Source organism: Megalobrama amblycephala, linkage group LG24, assembly GCF_018812025.1.
Source record: "Megalobrama amblycephala isolate DHTTF-2021 linkage group LG24, ASM1881202v1, whole genome shotgun sequence".
Taxonomy (NCBI): domain Eukaryota; kingdom Metazoa; phylum Chordata; class Actinopteri; order Cypriniformes; family Xenocyprididae; genus Megalobrama; species Megalobrama amblycephala.
Genome location: NC_063067.1, coordinates 3933536 through 3951256, shown reverse-complemented (window position 1 = coordinate 3951256; position 17721 = coordinate 3933536). Strand labels below are relative to the sequence as shown.

General features: G+C 37.4%; 1 protein-coding gene and 1 long non-coding RNA gene across 4 annotated transcripts in view; one reads left to right on the top strand and one right to left on the bottom strand.

Moving 5' to 3' along the window:
- Window positions 1-5467, bottom strand: part of si:dkey-65j6.2 (pleckstrin homology domain-containing family G member 4B) — a 32393-nt gene extending 26926 nt beyond the window's left edge. The window contains exons 1-2 of one of the 3 annotated variants that reach the window (XR_007183029.1): window positions 5291-5467; window positions 955-1152 (exon numbers count right to left, since the gene is read on the bottom strand). Coding sequence is in view for 2 of the 3 variants with exons in the window: in XM_048178703.1 (XP_048034660.1) it covers window positions 955-1152; window positions 5291-5293 (201 nt within the window). In the remaining variant the exon portion in view is untranslated. The remainder of the gene's footprint in view (window positions 1-954; window positions 1153-5290) is intronic. The other 2 variants (XM_048178703.1, XM_048178704.1) reach the window with 2 other exon arrangements.
- On the top strand, window positions 5015-16503 carry LOC125260378. Its single transcript, XR_007183030.1, has 4 exons — window positions 5015-5364; window positions 11089-11245; window positions 12639-12675; window positions 16246-16503. It is a non-coding gene; the product is annotated as an uncharacterized LOC125260378 (long non-coding RNA).
- The last annotated feature ends 1218 nt before the right edge of the window (window positions 16504-17721 follow it).

Sequence of the window (17721 nt, the reverse complement as noted above, 5' to 3'; positions counted from 1 at the left end):
AGAGAAAAACTGATGTTCTTTTCCTTAATCATAAAGTATATACCTTTAGTGTCCATGCAACTTCATTTTCATGCATTTTGAAAACAACTTTTGATTTGTAATTAATGAAGCAATAAGACAGTCCTGATATTCCTCAATTAGCCTCTTTCACACATACAGTCTTTACTCGTTAATTACAGCTAAATTACCGTTAAAAGATCATGTGTGAACGGCACATTCGTGTATTTACCGGAAAAGTCGTTCTGCTAATTTTCTGGTGTTTTATTGGGATTTCTGTGTGAAAGGGGTTATTATGTCACATGTAAGTGCTTTTATCATTTTTCAGAGTTCACATTCTAATGTTAAATGCTGACAGCCTAGAATTAAACAATCACTGCCGACGATTATATTAAGATCGTTCTTCTTTCTCTCATAAAGATAATGATTATGAATTGAAAATTAGGAAGTGCAGCCCATGGCACTGGCTTCAGATGGATATCTGTGGAAGCAGACTGATGAAGGGCTTTAAAGGACAGCGCTTTAAGTGAACAGCATGCAGCGATGCTCTTGATGTCAAAGACACGTCCTATAATCACTGCGCGGGAGAACATCTGAGCAGACGAACATCACACGGCCGACTGCCTGAATCACGCATTGATTGACCTCGGATACTGCGGTCTAGAGAACTCCTCTGAATGTCAGAAGAGATATCGGAGTGAAGATGCGTCTGAGAGACATGATAGCCTTTCAATAGCTGAGCTCAGACTGTCCCCGTCTGAATAACATCAGATAATGTGCTACTAACAATTTTAGGAAAGCTTATTTTCTAAATGTCTACAGGGCCAAAAGTGCTCATAGTTGAAGAAACATCCATATATTTTAGGTCCTGTAACTGGCCACCATTTTTTGTATGTTAGTAGTTTGACTGTAATTTCTAAGGTCACTTATGTATACAGGATTTTGTCCCACACTCACACAGGCCGCCTGCTGCACACTCTCCAGAAGGTGCCTGGCAGGGATGAGGAAGTCGGTCAGACACTGAAGGGCGTCTCCGTGGTAATGAGCATCGATGACCTGGAAGAGCTGGCTGAGAACAGTAGAGGCCGTGACCTCAAACGGTGGGTAGAGGGCGGACAGACAGCTCTGGATGGACGAGTCCAGAAACTCTGGATTCTGTCAGGACACACAGACAGATGCAATATTGTGTATATGTAAATATAACCATACACCAAATCAAAGTCCAAACACAGGTATCTTCTACTAGAATCTGGTCCTGAAGGAAAGATTCATCCTGAGAAATGATCTCTCCTGAATTTTCAGCTCAAACTCACGGAGTCATTCCACGAAACCGCTATGATTTCGACTTACACATTTTTAGATTTTTTTTTACCAAAATGTATTACTTTTCTGAACACCCCACAACATTAATGACATATTTAACTTCCAGAAAAACATATTTTCCCATCTCAGGCATCAAATCCCTATTATTATCGGTCATTATTTTAAGTTAGTTGGACACTATGGGAGCTCTCTGAATATTATTATAAAATGTATTTGTGATAAAATCAACATTTTCCTATTAATCAGATGTCCCTCACACTAATTCAGTAATTGCAAATATAAAAGTTACATAAAATCTCACTCTTTTGCTACTAAAGCCTGAAATGGGCTCTTTTTGTGACAGAAACCTCATCATTTTTGATCAAAGGCTTAACTTCAGAAATTGAACTAAAATCAGTATTCTTATGATTAAGCTGAACATTTCAGACAGAATTCAACTAACTTTAAATTACTTTTTCATAAACTTAACAAAAAAAAAAAAATGTAGGTGTGACAGGGTTGAGATTTTTTTGGCCACTGCTCTAAATCTAGTGAATAAATGTAGAGCGCATGGCATGCATAATATTAAGAAATAATGAATAATGTAAAAATAACAAAGATAATTTTCACAAGTAATAGTTTTCTATCTTTAATTGATGTAACGGGGTTGAGTCGTTAAGCTTGACCAACACAAATGTAGTTATAATTATTAAAGAAGATGGTAATTGCTTGTGTCTGCTCACAATGTTGTTCAGAAGACTTCTATGATGTCATTTCCTATTAATGATGTCACATAAGTATCAGTTCATTATGGTTTGTGTAACGAGGTTGAGGGGTTACTGAGGTACGAACTAAATGATGTGATTTTAATGAATAATCATGAATTTACTTAGAAAAAAAAACATTGCAGCAAAAAAGGCACAGATGGATATTTATGGGAATGGCAAAATGGCTTTTTTTCTCATTTTATTATTCATATCCCAAGTACACTTTCACAGATGGCCTTGAGGGACATGACAAAATAGGTGGTGCCAACTGAAAAAAATAATAATAACTTCTAAAATGAAGATAAAATGTATGTCATGTTTTTAAACATTATTAAAGGAGACATTTCAATTAGTACAGAAAGCTTTTAAAAATATATTTTGGTGACCCAATAGATGAAATACATTGAAAAAGGTCAGAGGGACTCAAATCGTACCGGTTTCGTGGAATGACTCGCAGACAGACAGACAGACAGGTGTTGAGACAGGTGTTCTGTCTGTGGGGAGTTTTCAGTTTCAGATTGAGTTCTCTGACCCTCAGGCCCAAATCCTCCTCTTTAGTCTCTGGATCTGGATTTAGCCGCTCTGCTGGTTCAGCAGGGTTAATGGACATTCCTAGTGTCCAGTGGCTCAAGCATGTGCACACCATAGGGGTTGTACGTTTAAAGACAACGACCCAAAATTGTTAGAGACACCAGAGACGGGGACCTTTCAACTGTTATTGATCACCCAGGATTTACTGTCTGGATGAATTATTAGAGGAATTATTACACTCTAAAAAATGCTGGGTTGTTTCAACCCAAATTTGGGTCAAAAATGGACAAACCCAACCATTGGGTTAAATTTTTAAATGCATTTTTTTAACCCAATGGTTGGGTTTGTCCATATTTGACCCAAATTTGGGTTGAAACAACCCAGAGTGTACTGTATACGCAATCCAAAAGGAGAAACAAAAAGTCAATGTGAAAATTTGACTCTGTTTACATTTTTACTTGTCCCTAGTCTTAAAGTGACCCTATTATACTATTTTAAAAGTTCATAATTTTGTTTTGGAGATTCCTACAACAGGTTAATATGCATCCAAGGTCAAAAACGCTATTTTTCTCATAATATCCATTGCAGCATCAGATCTTTTCTCACAGTGTCTGAAACGGTTCGATAAAGGATTTGGTCTCTCTAAACTCCTCATTTCTGATTGGTCACACGGCCCAGTCTGTTGTGATTGGTCTACTCTGCTCTGATCGGTCAGATGACACAGTCTGTTGTGATTGGTTGCATTACAGTGCATGTCGAAAACCAAACGGCCATTACTATATCTTCATCAGCACTTGATACACGGTGATACGAACAGTAACGATGTTGTCTGTTTTACCGTATCAATTCCAGTGCTAGTCCACATCCTTTGAAGTGCATCAGTGGATTCACAATGCTGAAAAAACCATCTTCACAACATGAACATCACAAACCAAACTCTTCCAGTCTCAGCAAGAACTACAGTGTTTGAGGGTCAAAGTAGATGCTGAAGCAGCCAATGAAGACCATAGACTGGCATTATGCAAATTTGCCACCAACCTATGTAGGTTCATCCGGGAAGTGAGACTGGAATTACTGACTCCATTAATCTTTGAAACTTCGCAGACCTTTTACCTTCACTAACTATCACCACATTAAAGGTAATATTCGAAAAAGCATAATAGGAGCACTTTAATGGCCATTCACAACATTCAAGAAGTTTTAATAATCATTCTAAATCCACACCACAAATGTAAACATGACAACACGGAGGAACGATATCATTGGAATTGCTTTCAGAACGAATATATTCCAGATGATGAACGATAAAAACATTGACAGCCAATCAATCCATCTGACTCTAAACTGCAGTGCATGCTTAGAATAGACAGAATGTCCATTAAAAAAGAAAATTCTTCAAAATAATGCACTTTTAACTTTCATAAAAATGAAACAACATTCCATTTCTGCTGAGATCTCAAATTCCCCCTTACATTACAGCTGCTTTTGAGTGACATTATGTACTGGTATTTTGATAAAACAAAAAAGAGAAATCTGCGTGTAGATAAACTTCAATAAGAAGTTACATATTGCTCCTTGATTTTTCTGTGAGAGCACGTTTGACTCCAGCCCGGATCATTTCGTGAGTTTTATCTTGTGAAGTGTCTGATATGAGAGTGGACACGTCTGTGACACTGGATCTGTCCTGCCTGGTATATTTCTGACTGATCCACATTTATGTCGAGCGAGAAACTGACGCCATATTTGAGGACTTGCTGAAATATACTTACAGCGACCTCGAAACTCCTCTGACCTCAGCGGCCATCCATCATATCACATGACTGATGTTCTGTGTGTGTGTGATTCTTGAACATTAGTTTCTAGTGTCCAGTTTCTCATACTCAGAGACACTGAATATAAACAACATTCTGTAGCACTGTAAATTATTACAAGAAAATACTATTTCAGTCCTTCTTCTTCCAAATTTACATTTAGTTCAGTGTGTTACTTGCTGTTTTACTAGCAATTTCTGAGTGAAAATTGTTTCTTCCCCATTCTTTTCTCAATAGATCCAGTCACATTTGTTTTTAAACCACAGGAGAATAAAATAAAACATATTTGAAACCCTTTAGTGACAGACTGAAACAACAACAGTTAGATTTGCATTGGCATTTTAACTTCGCATTGGCTTTCAGGGTTCAAAGTATATCCCCAATTGTTTTTCAGTGTAGTCTGTGTAAACGTTATTTAAAGGGAAAACAAGTTTATTTTAAGACATACAGATCAGTCAAGGATTCTGTTTGCAGACCCTATAGACACATTTCTGTGACTTATTCTGATTTTAAAAACTGTTTAGCGTACAAACAGTAACTTTATCACGTGTTGGAGCAAATGTTTGCGTGTTTATCCAGGACAGTCATGCAACAAAGAACATTCAAGCATCTGATGCATGAGGAACGAGACGCTCGACTTTCCTCAGAGGAATGTCATGCGTTATGATTCACAGAAACATTGCTCATTCCTTGTGTCACGTTTCTTTCTAAAACTTTCATACATGCCATGAAGTGATTCTATAAAATGCCACAAAGCGTCACGTTGGTTTGAGGAATGAAACGGCAGTATGTAAATGATCTCTTTGCATTATCATTAACAGTTCATGACATGAAGTCACAGGTGCAGGAGGTTTGAATACAGAATAGCAAAAGTTACCGTACCATTCTGAGCGGGCGACAACGCTTCTCCAGTTAAACCTCCATGTCAACTCTCTCTGAAGTCCCTTCTGAAGCAAGTAAGTGTTTTATGAAGCGGATCCATCCATTCTGTGCATGTCTGTCCAAACCGAACACTGCAGGACTCTGATTCCTCTGTCTGTCTGCTGTGTCTTTGAAAAGGGGCTGTCCACAGTTCAGAGAGAGAGAGTCCCTGTTATCAGGGATTTTCTTTACTTTTAAAAGTAACATGCCGATATTATGAAATGGTAGCTGTACCAGAGAATCATCCTGCTACAATTCTCTCTCATATTCTGAGCTTTATTTAATTTGTAAATAACAAATTATGAATATAATCAACAATTTACAACTGAAATTAAATTTGTTTCATAATTGATGGATTTTACAATGTTAACACTGTTATTTTTCTTTTTAACACTGTGAAGCTGATTTGTATTAAGCACTGTATAAATACAAAGTTCTGTCATGAAACTCTAGATGGCGCAGGCTAATAGGTGCTTTACTCAATCTGCTTGCAAGCCCATCATTCTCAATAGGGCACAGCTGGGGCGCGTTTCCCGAAGCGAACTATGGTCGCAAGTTCCGTCGTTACCAATAGAGTTCAATGGGACTTACGAGCATGGTTCACCAACGATGCTTTCAAGAAACACACCCCTGATTGGTTCCTGCTATATCAGTAGCCAATGAGATCGTTGCTCAACTTACAAAAAAACATTTGCTGTAGCATTTGCAGTGCGCTTTCAGAAACCCTCCCTCTTCCCCAGCTCCACCTGTATAGATCTGCTATGGGTAATTCATGTACGCTATATTGTACAGCAGCAGCATGTCTTACTTGCTCATAAGTATTGCATTGCCAGTTGCAAGTCCCATACATATCAACACTGTCTTATCCATTACCACGCCAAACACTCCAGGAGTTATCATGACAGAAATAAAGGTAACCTCTAATTTAAAGTCATCATAAAATGGCATAAAATGGCAAACTTACATTTTGATGAAAGATTACAACAACTTTTCACCAACACTCTAAAAAATGCTGGGTTAAAAACAACCCAAGTTGGATTGAAAATGGACAAACCCAGCAATTGGGTTGTTTTAACCCAGCGGTAGGGTGAAATGTTTGCCCAACCTGCTGGGTAGTTTTATTTAACTCAACTATTGTTTAAAAATTACTGTATTGCTTAATTAAAATTAACCCAAAGTATGTTGGAAATAATTATTAAACAATAAACATTTATTAAATTGCTTATTAATAAATTTATATTAATAAACTATTAAACTATTACATTTATATTAATAAAATATGAAAGCTTATTAATAAACATTCACCTTTTGTCGATTATTGTTGCCTCTAATTGCATCTGGTTTTTAATTTCCCAACTATTTTGGGTTCATTTTAAGCTAGCCATATAGCAATTTTTAAACAATAGTTGGTTTAAATAAAACTACCCAGCAGGTTGGGCAAACATTTAACCCAATCGCTGGGTTTGTCCATTTTCAACCCAACTTGGGTTGTTTTTAACCCAGCATTTTTTAGAGTAAATGAACTGCAATAAGATCAAGGAATCAAGAAAACATTTGATTCTCTGAAACTTTGATTTGAACTCCACAGAGAACTTTTTATTCTCTACTGTAGAGAACTTGTGTTTTAAAGAACCTAGAAACCAATGTGCTGATCTGATATGAAATATCAATAGGGCCTCTAGGCTTTCAGCGTTAACCATTAAAGGTGCTCTAAGTGATCCTGGGTGGAGTAACTTCCTGTTGACGTTCAAAGTGTTGTCAAACAAAACAGAGGCTAGCTAGACCCCCCCCTCCTCCTCCTCCTCCCTCTCCCCTCTGTGCTTCCTGAAACAGTCATGAACGCGCATTTAAAATCATTCTTGTTGGTTATTGGCTGGAGCATGTTTATTATGATTCGTGGTCCAGGCTGCGCCAGTTTGTTTTTATTGCCGTTTTTGGAGCTTGTGGCGACTACAGAGACCGCGTTTTTTTTTTACAGTGTGTTCAGGGGACAGGCAGCTAGCGGATAGTGAGGAGATGTTTGCTGTATGTGACAAAAAATGTTTTGGCCTAAAAACACGTGACATCACTTAGAGCACATTTAACAAGTGATTAATTCAAAATACTTAACACATTAAAATAATTTAACACAAATAACGCAAATAAATGACTGAAGCACCTGAAAGTATGTCATTAATGTAATTGACGCAAACACAGTTACATGATCTAAGTTGGGAGTTTATCTCACTGAACTTCTACAATAGTACCTGTAACCCAGGAGGGCAGAAATTACTATTCTAACCCTTTAACCCGATTTCGCTTCTCTGGTTGCGATCAGATCATTTTAAGCCACTAAAATCTGGGAAAGTTTTCAGTCCAATGATGTAGTAAGCAAATTCAATCAAACAGTCAGTCCAAAACAGTGCTAATGTAAAGAAAACCAGACTGAATACATCAGAGATGGCAGAGAGAGCAGTGACTCATGGCTAGTTTTCAGTGAATTATTCATTCCAGTGTGGTTTTAGCTTTAAAACACGAGCTCTGTCATATTGTGTGCTTGTTTCTGAAGAGCGTGAGCCCTCACACATCATGCTGTGTGAAATACAGACTGAACAGAATGTCAAAACATCCACCGCTGTATGGACAGATGAGATGCAAACTACTCTGCTGTATAAAGCAAACCATCATCTCTCTAGTAAAGTTTAGATGGATGAGGTTTGCAATCAAGGTAAAGACGATTGCGGTGACAGGAGTCACTGATCACTGATCGCACACTGTATTTACACAGACACGTTGTATTTATCAGGTTGCTGGATAATGTTTTGATTTGTCATGTGTATGTTTCTGTGTTTAGTAATTCTCAATGGATCCATGTACTGTAGTAGGCATATACAGTCAGGTATATTAAAAAAAAAAAAAAAAATGGTTCTTTAATGGCAGCAAAGAGCTTTCTTATATGGTTCACTGGAAATTAAAAAAGATATGTCAATAGTTTAAATTTTTAATCGCGATCAATCACACACTTAATGTGAAAATAAGCATACACAATTTATCTTGTTTATCACAATTTATCACTTTCATTTTGGTGGTTGGTTTTTTTTGGCATGTGGTTCTGTTCGGTATTGCAAATTGACTTTTCTAAGAAGTAAACAAACTCTTTGTTGTTGCAGTGTACACTATGAATTCTTAAGTTTTTTCTGTAATGTTTTTGTTTTCATGGGTGCTGGTGTTCATTGATTTTATGGACTCCTTATATCTTGGTTATTAGAAGTCATTTTGGAGTCTCGAAGTGTCCTTTTTTTTTTTTTTTTTTTTTCCAGAAGGACACGTAACATTAACCTTGAGAGAAAAAAAAAAAAAAAAAAAAAAGTTTTTTGAGAATCACCTTCAATCTGATGGTTACCTTTACTGGATATAGCAAATGATGACAAAACGAACGTTAAACAAGATAAATTGTGTAAGCTTAATTTCACGTTAAGTGTGTGATTAAAGGTGCCCAAGAATGCTTTTTCACAAGATGTAATATAAGTCTAAGGTGTCCCCTGAATGTATCTGTGAAGTTTCAGCTCAAAATACCCCATAGATTTTTTTTAAATTAATTTTTTTAACTGCCTATTTTGGGGCATCATTAACTATGCACTGATTTTTTCAGCGCGCCGCCCCTTTAATTCGCGTGCTCCCTGCCACACGAGCTCTCGATTATATTACAGCACATTTACAAAGTTCACACAGCTAATATAACCCTCAAATGGATCTTTACAAGATGTTCGTCATGCATGCTGTATGCATGCTTCGAATTATGTGAGTAAAGTATTTATTTTGATGTTTATATTTGATTCTGAATTAATTTGAGGCTGTGCTCCGTGGCTAACGGCTAATGCTACACTGTTGGAGAGATTTATAAAGAATGAAGTTGTGTTTATGAATTATACAGACTGCAAGTGTTTAAAAATGAAAATAGTGACGGCTCTTGTCTCCGTGAATTCAGTAAGAAACGATGGTAACTTTAACCACATTTAACAGTACATTAGCAACATGCTAACGAAACATTTAGAAAGACCATTTACAAATATCACTAAAAATATCATGATATCATGGATCATGTCAGTTATTATCGCTCCATCTGCCATTTTTCGCTGTTGTTCTTGCTTGCTTACCTAGTCTGTTGATTCACCTGTGCAGATCCAGACGTTACTGGCTGCCCTTGTCTAATGCCTTTCATAATGTTGGGAACATGGGCTGGCATATGCAAATATTGGGGCGTAACAGTCGGTGTTACGTTGAGATACGCGTGTTTTCTGGAAGTCTTTTAAACGAATGAGATTTACATAAAAAAGAGAAAGCAATGGAGTTTGAGACTCACTGTATGTCTTTTCCATGTACTGAACTCTTGTTATTCAACTATGCCAAGGTAAATTCAAATTTTGAATCTAGGGCACCTTTAATAATTTTTAATCTATTGACAGCCCTAATTTATATCTTTTTAAATTTCCAATGAACCATATAAGAGAGTTTTAAAGAACCACTGACAGACCTTTATTTTTTATTTTTTAAGTTGACAGTTAACAGGTTAAGGTTAATACGACTCTGTAAAACTGCTACCATATGTAAATCCGTGACTCAAGGCGAGACACAGAACCTCGTAAAACCAGCCGAACGGTTAACAAGTGCAAACCAACAGCGATCCCTCAGATAACAGCTGACCACGGTCACAGACGTGAACACAGACTAAACCTCATGAGATGAACGCAGAGACACACTCCCCAGAAACTCAGCATTACATAACTCACAATTACTCATACAGCCAAGAGAAATCATTTGTTTGCTTGGTAAAATCAATCAACAAAAGACATGCAAACACAATTTGTCATTTAAGAAACAAAACTCTGCCATAAACCACATATACACAGAAATGCAAACGTTAGTCGGGTAGAGAGAGAGAGAGAGAGACGTGCTGTAGACGCTCAGCTCGTAATTTTGCTACGTGCTGAGTGAGAAATTGCTGTTCTCTAGAGATCCATTAGATAAATAGCAGTTAAAGATAGCAGCCATTAAACCAGCCCGACCCACTCAATGAGTGAGACAGATACGTGTGTGTGAGAGAGTTTAGATTGAAGGGTCTGGACATCAGATATTGTGTTTAATGTCCATATTATTTGTACTTTATGAATAAAAATGCCCCAATTATGATCATTTTAAAGGCTCCTACTTGTGTTTTTGGAGTCTCCTACAACAGGTTTACATGTATCCAAGGTCAAAAACACTAATTTTCTCATAATATCCATTGCAGCATTACATGAAAGGTAATATCCGACATTAATTATTTGGAATAATACATTGGAATAAACATATTGATCCATAATTCATATCATCATTAGGCTGTATGGTCATTGTAAATGTCAAATATGGCAGTGAAGTACAGTATCTCCAGCAGTGCGTTGACCTCAAAGTAAACACTGAAGTCTGATATTTGAAGTCAAATAGTTTTCTGTCAGATATAACATCTGCAGTAATCAAGCTTTTCCTCAGTGTTTTCTTGGTTCCATCACCTCAAGCAACAAGAGTTATTAAAAAGCTGTTTAGGACTTTTGCAAGAAATGTTACTGAAATGACTTTGCTGCTTTTGTGGTTTCGACAGCAGAGGAACCGGCTCTGTTCAGCCTACAGCATCAGCAGGAGCTCATTTAAAGCTGATCACTGGTCCCGCGCGTCTGAAACATCTAAACAGTAATGACCTTAACAGAGAAAACAATGACTGATGCGCTTTCCTCTCTCTACAGCACGGACACCTCAGGGGAAACGGGAAATGCCACAGCGCATCTCTGAAACCCGATCCGCGCGGACGATGGCGAGAGTTGTGCTGCCCGAGGCGACCGGTCGTGTTGGTTTGTCAGCGCTGCCGTGACTGTCCTTGGCCCCGTGACAAATTCACATTACGTAAGAATGTAAACTGAAGTGAATTGACAACAGCGCTAAAGTTAGCTCTGCTGTAGCCGGGGAGTCCAAGTGCATCATCCGTTAAAGACAGAGAGAAACTCAATCGTTACTATGATGAAGTTTAGTTCATTCACGTTTGACAAAGATTATATAAATGGCTTGTATCATAGAAAAAAATTCAGAAAACTGTTTTAAAATTATATACAACATTCTCAACAAAGTAAACTGGGCCGTTAAGAATTCATCATGGTTGCATTATGTTTTATTACTCATTTCACATGCAAAGAGGCTAGCCAATCTGATCAGAGCTCATTTACATAGAGTTTAGATATCTTAAAGGTACAGTAGCAATACAGTGTGTTTAATTTTAAAGGGGTGGTTGATTATGATTTCACTTTTTTAACTTTAGTTAGTGTGTAATGTTGCTGTTTGAGCATAAACAACATCTGCAAAGTTACGACGCTCAAAGTTTAATGCAAAGGGAGAAATTTTCTTTTACAGAAATTGCTTTTTAAGAACTACAACGAACTTCTTCCCAGGCTGTTGACATCACTAACCCAAAAATTTACATAAACCCCGCCCCCGAGAACACACAACAAAGGGGTGTGGCCAGGTTGGGCTGCTTTAGAGAAGAGGAAGAGTTGTTGTAGTAGAGTGTTGTTGTCGTCATTTTACGCCGGACTGCTTCACAAACGAGGGTCAATTCAACGCTGGATTTGAACAAAAGATGAACATGACGGCACATGCTAGTGGATGAGTTGAATCAACTCCACAGCAACTACATAAATTTATCCACTAACCATTCAGAAACGTCCAGTTTCATTCTAAAAGTTGTAACTTCTTCCTGAGTCTCTCCATCAGTGTCGACTCCGGTTTGAACAATGTAAGGCTGAACACCGTTACTGACAATCCTCATTTTGGCTGCGTGAGATTCTCCAGCTTTGTTGTTGTTGAGCTGTTAAAGCTCCGCCCTCTTCTGGAAAGTGGGCCGGGAGCAGCAGCTCATTTGCATTTAAAGGGACACACACAAAAACGGTGTTTTTGCTCACACCCAAATAGGGGCAAATTTGACAAGCTATAATAAATGATCTGTGGGGTATTTTGAGCTGAAACTTCACAGACACATTCTGGGGACACCAAAGACTTATATTAGATCTTATAGGTCCCCTTTAAGGATGAGATAGAGAGGAGAAAATAGATTACCAAATTTAAATGATTTTTCTTTTTGAGCAAACACAAATAATGATTTATTCATGTTCCTCACAAACAGCATCATGAATAATGCACAAGTCAAATGGTGCATTTAAGGTAGTTTCCTTTCTTTATTCACTTTTATTGTATGAATAAGATAAGCTTGAACATTCTGCTAAATATCTTCTTTTGTGCTCCACAGAAAAAGAAAAATCAAACAGGTTTGGAATGATATGATGGTGAGTAAATGATGCCAATTTTCATTTTTGGGTGAACTAAATTACAAAATCACACTCATTTTTCTTGTTTAGACAGATAATGACTCACAAACCCCTTTCTGAAGTGGGTCACCCGGTGCAGCAGGTGCAGTGTAACGTTCACACCGAGTGTTTGGACGATAAACAGTGTGACTGGCCTAATCAGAGATCCGACTGTAATTCCTGACTGTTGATGAGTGCACAGATCTGAAATCATAATCCTCAGGGATGTTAATATTACATGCAGTAATGCAGCACACGACGGGAATGTTGCAGTTATGCATCTGCCTCCTGCTGCCCCACCATTCGTTTGCGCTCGTTAAATTTACCCACAGAGAGACGAGTGCTATTTTCAGTCATGGTGAGCAGACGTACTCGTCTATCAGAGATTACTTGAGCTGTTTAGCATGGCCGGTTTTCACGGAATGATATCCTTCACAACATCCACATGCGTTTGTGTGGCATTCTGGGATTTGGTGTCTTCTGAGGTTTAGTTTTGAGATCTCCATGCTGAGTTTCCCTGAGCAAGAGGGAAAAGGATTTCCTGATAATTTACTCACCCCCATGTTATCCAAGATGTTCATGTCTTTCTTTCTTCGGTCGAAAAGAAATCAAGGTTTTTGAGGAAAACATTCCAGGATTTTTCCATATAGTGGACTTCACTGGGGTTCAACAGAGTTGAAGGTCCAAATGTCAAATTCAGCGCAGCTTCAAAGAGCTCTACATGATCCCAGTCTTATCTAGAGAAACAATCAGCCATTTTCTAAAAATAATAAAAATTATATACTTTTTATCCACAAATGCTTGTCTTGTACTGATCTGTAATGCGCCATAGATTACGTAATCACATTGGAAAGGTCACGTGTGACATAGGATCCAGTGTCTACAAAGTAAACGTTCAAAGATTAAGTCAAACATCCTTTACAAATAAAGGTAAAACAACGATGTCGGACGATTTTGAAGTTGGAGAAGAAAATGAGATGGAGTTTTTCGCCCTACCACGGTACTTCCACGTGACCTTTCCACCATGATTACATAATGCGTCGCAGAGCATTGCAAGATGAGCATTTGTGGTTAAAAAGTACATAATTTTTATTTATTTTAGAAAATGAGTGATGGTTTTTCTAGATTAGACTCTTATTCCTTCGTCTGCGATCATCTAGAGCTCTTTGAAGCTGCACTGAAACTGACATTTGGACCTTCAACCCGTTGAACCCCAGTGAAGTCCACTATATGGAGAAAAATCCTGGAAAATTAATTAAAAACCAGCTTTACAGACAGTGTAAATGTTTATACTACCGTTTAAAAGTTTGCTGTCAGTAAGATATTTTTTGAAAGAAATTAATCATTTTATTTAGCAAGGATGCGTTAAATTAATCAGAAGTCATTGGTGTGAATTTGAATTGAATTAGACCCACTTCTACAAGAAACTGAACTGAATTTGAACTGAAAGAAACTCAACACATCTTTGTCAAACCAACATTCAAAGTTTAAAAATTACAGTTTCTTTGCATTCCAATTAATTTCAAATCTACTACTTCACATTCTAATTCAGAATGGAATTCTGCATCATGCTTAATCCGCCTCAATTCCAATCAAGCAACTGAACTGGAATTTAAAAGGCATTCTAATTATTTCCTAGTCCAAATCGTATCAGTTTCTCGGACGGAATGTTTTGTTACTGCTCGTTTTTTAAATTTATTTACAATTAGTCTTAAATTTGCTTCCACACTTAAATACTGCTGTCCTCCTCCTTCAGAACGGCTTGTAGATCCTATCATGGGATGTTATCTTTCACATCTGTACATCTGAAGGCAAATGTTATGAATTCCTTCCTCAGAGCCACACCAAAAAAAATTTTAGTTCAGTCTTTGAACATAAATTCACAGGCATTTAATTGGGTGAAAACTTGAATCATGTACATTATATGTGCTGAACATAACTAAAATATATGAGTTCTGATACTATCTGATTTTTTTTTTTTTTAATTAAGCAATAAATCACTTGAGGCTGTGCTAAAGTCTCTCCGCTGCATGTCGTGCATTACATGCCCTTTAGCCGTGACTAAACACACAATACAGCACAGCCTCAAGTGTCTTACTGCTTCATTAATAAATTCACAGCATCCCAGAAAAGCCTTTGCGCTCATTTCATGTTCTGGAATCATTTTCACTTCTCATTCGAGTCTTTTGGACGCATATTAATGTCACGTCTCAATCCCATGATGCTCTCTGCTGGTCCCTGTGACCCCAGACAGTGCTGAGGGTCTGTATACTGACGCAGTACAGCTGCGTACACAACAACAAACAGAGATTAACAGCTGAGCCGCTCTCAGACGCCACCTTTACTGCCGAACTGCATTCATACAGCAGACAAAAAAAAAAAAAAACAGAACAGCTGAAGAACTGCCCTCTGAAGAATAAATCCCTTTCCATTTCTCCATAGGGAGATTGATACATAACAATTCTGATTGATGGATCTCTGTTTAGTAGATTGTGGCAAACAATCATGATGAAAGAGCCGTCAGCGTAAACATTGGCTGAGTTATTCTCCCAATAAATTTACTATAAAAAGTTTTCATGCTTGAATGTTCATTATTTTCCTCATATTCTCCATTGTTGCAGCTCCTCTCTGTCAGTAACGCTCTGTTTACTTCTTGTCTCTATGAAGCCCCTCCTTCTGAAAAGCATAATATGCTCTGATTGGTCGGCTGGAGCAGTGTGTTGTGATTGGTCAAGCACTTCGAGCGTGTTTGGGAAATGTCCCGCCCCTTACCATAACCGTCAGTTTCAACACACTACTAACTAACTCAACCAGGCCCCGCCCCTTTATTCTGCGTATGAATTATTTAATATTGTGACGTGTTCGTTCCCGGAAGAAAACTCAAGACTACAAAAAACTAATTTCAGCAGACACCTACAAATACAGTTGTTGGGTTTTGTTGAGTCTGTATGAACTTTTCCTTCTTAGTGCATCTTTTTTTCACTTACTAATAGATCATTTTCTAATGTTTAGTCATCTAGTGTTTTCTTGCTCAAGAAACTGGCCTTGTAAATGCTCTCTGTTGGGATGTTTTTTGATTTCATAAAAAATGACTCTCAAACCAGCACTGCAGAGGAATATTTCCACTGAAATTGCAGACAACAACATTAAACCGAATAATGTATGACAATTTAAGAAATCCAAGTCCAGCAAAAGCAACATGTGAACAGCTGAACAGAAAGCTAAAACTCGGATATAAACCTGTTATATAATGAAGCCTCACTATCATTTATTTACAGAAGATCTAACAGCCTCGAGGGGAACATTTCATTCTCTTCTCATCTTGTCTAGCATTTTTCTACGAGATGATACACTTTGCTGCCGTTTGGTTTGGTGTTATGCTGTTTTCTCACTATATATAATTTAGTTACTCTGTAAAGTCAGTTTTAAGGGTTTTTATCTAAATAAAGCTGTTTGGTTTCTTGACAAAGTAAATTGATATTTCTGAGGCAACTGTGGCTGAATATCACTGATGTTTGTGTCCCTCTACATTTCTTATTTCCTTCATAGGAGCCACTTATTGTCGGGAACCATTTTGGCTGAATATATGTGACGAATTTGTTCCAAGATGCTGGGCTCCTGCGACCGTACATTGGAGAAGTGGAATAGAGAACGAATGGATGGATGGATTCTGGCAGTATGAGGTTCTTGATGTGCTACACTTACTGTTCAAAAGTTTTTGAAAGAAATTGATACTTTTTTCTTCATCAAGGGTGCATTAAATTGATCAAAAGTGTCAGGAACAACATTTATATTGTTACAAAACTACATACATCAAAGAATTCTGAAAAAACAATTGCTGCATCCAAAATCAAATACTTCTCCACTATATAGTACACTGTAAAAAATGACCGTGATTTTAACAGTAAAAGACTGTAAAAATGCTGCCGTGAAAAACTGTCAATTGGTTTACAGAAAGTTTCCGTTCTATATGCGGTGAATAACTGTAATAGATCTAACGGTACATTTAATGCAATTTTATGGTAAAATACCGTTAAATTCACAGTTTTTGGAAGTGAAAAATAACAATTCATTGTAAAATTTACAGTGAAAAACCGTAAATTGACATTCCCACAATTCCCTGCGTGACACTTCACATTTGATATATTTTCGTTGAAATAACTCTGTTTTTCTCATTTTTTTCTAATCAGTTATGTACATTAGGGTTTTATGTTACATCTAATGTTGTTAAATTAATGTTTATTGCATTTTTAAATTTCATGCATGTTACCATGATGGTGTTTAGTGTGTGTGTGAATGACACTGTGTGCACCTTCTATATATTAGTATTGTCCTTCTCAGCTTGTGGAAAAGCTGCTTGTGATGAACTTTATTAATCATGTGACTCTCATCACCACTGTGTTTGGTGACTGTCAGTGTATTATAAAGGTACAAAACGGATATTAGTACTTCATTAGGTTTGTAAATTAACATTATATCAGTTAATGAAATATGTTATTTTACCGTAAATTTAACAGGTTTTTTTTTTTTTACGTTGCTACTGTATTTTTTACGGTAAAGTTCTGGCAACCACAGCTGCCGTAAATTTTACCGTAATTTTTTACCGTAAATTTTACTGGGATTTTTTTTTACACTGTACGCGAAAAACGGTATGCGAACAGAGTAGTATGTCAGAATTAATAGTATTTGAAAAAAATGCAAATGAGCTGCTGCTCCCAGCCCCTTTTCAGAAGAGGGCGGAGCTTTAACAGCTCAACAACAACAAAGCTGGAGAATCTCACGCAGCCAAAATGAGGATTGTCAGTAACGGTGTTCAGCCTTACATTGTCCTTACAACACTCTACTACAACAACTCTTCCTCTTCTCTAAAGCAGCCCAATATGGCCTCACTCGCTTTGTTGCATGTTTTCAGGGGTGGGGTTTATGTAAATTTTAGGATTGGTGATGTCACCAACCCGGAAAGAAGCTCATTGTAGTCCCTACCAGCCGTTTGTTGTAGTCCTTAAAAAGAGAAAATATCTCCCA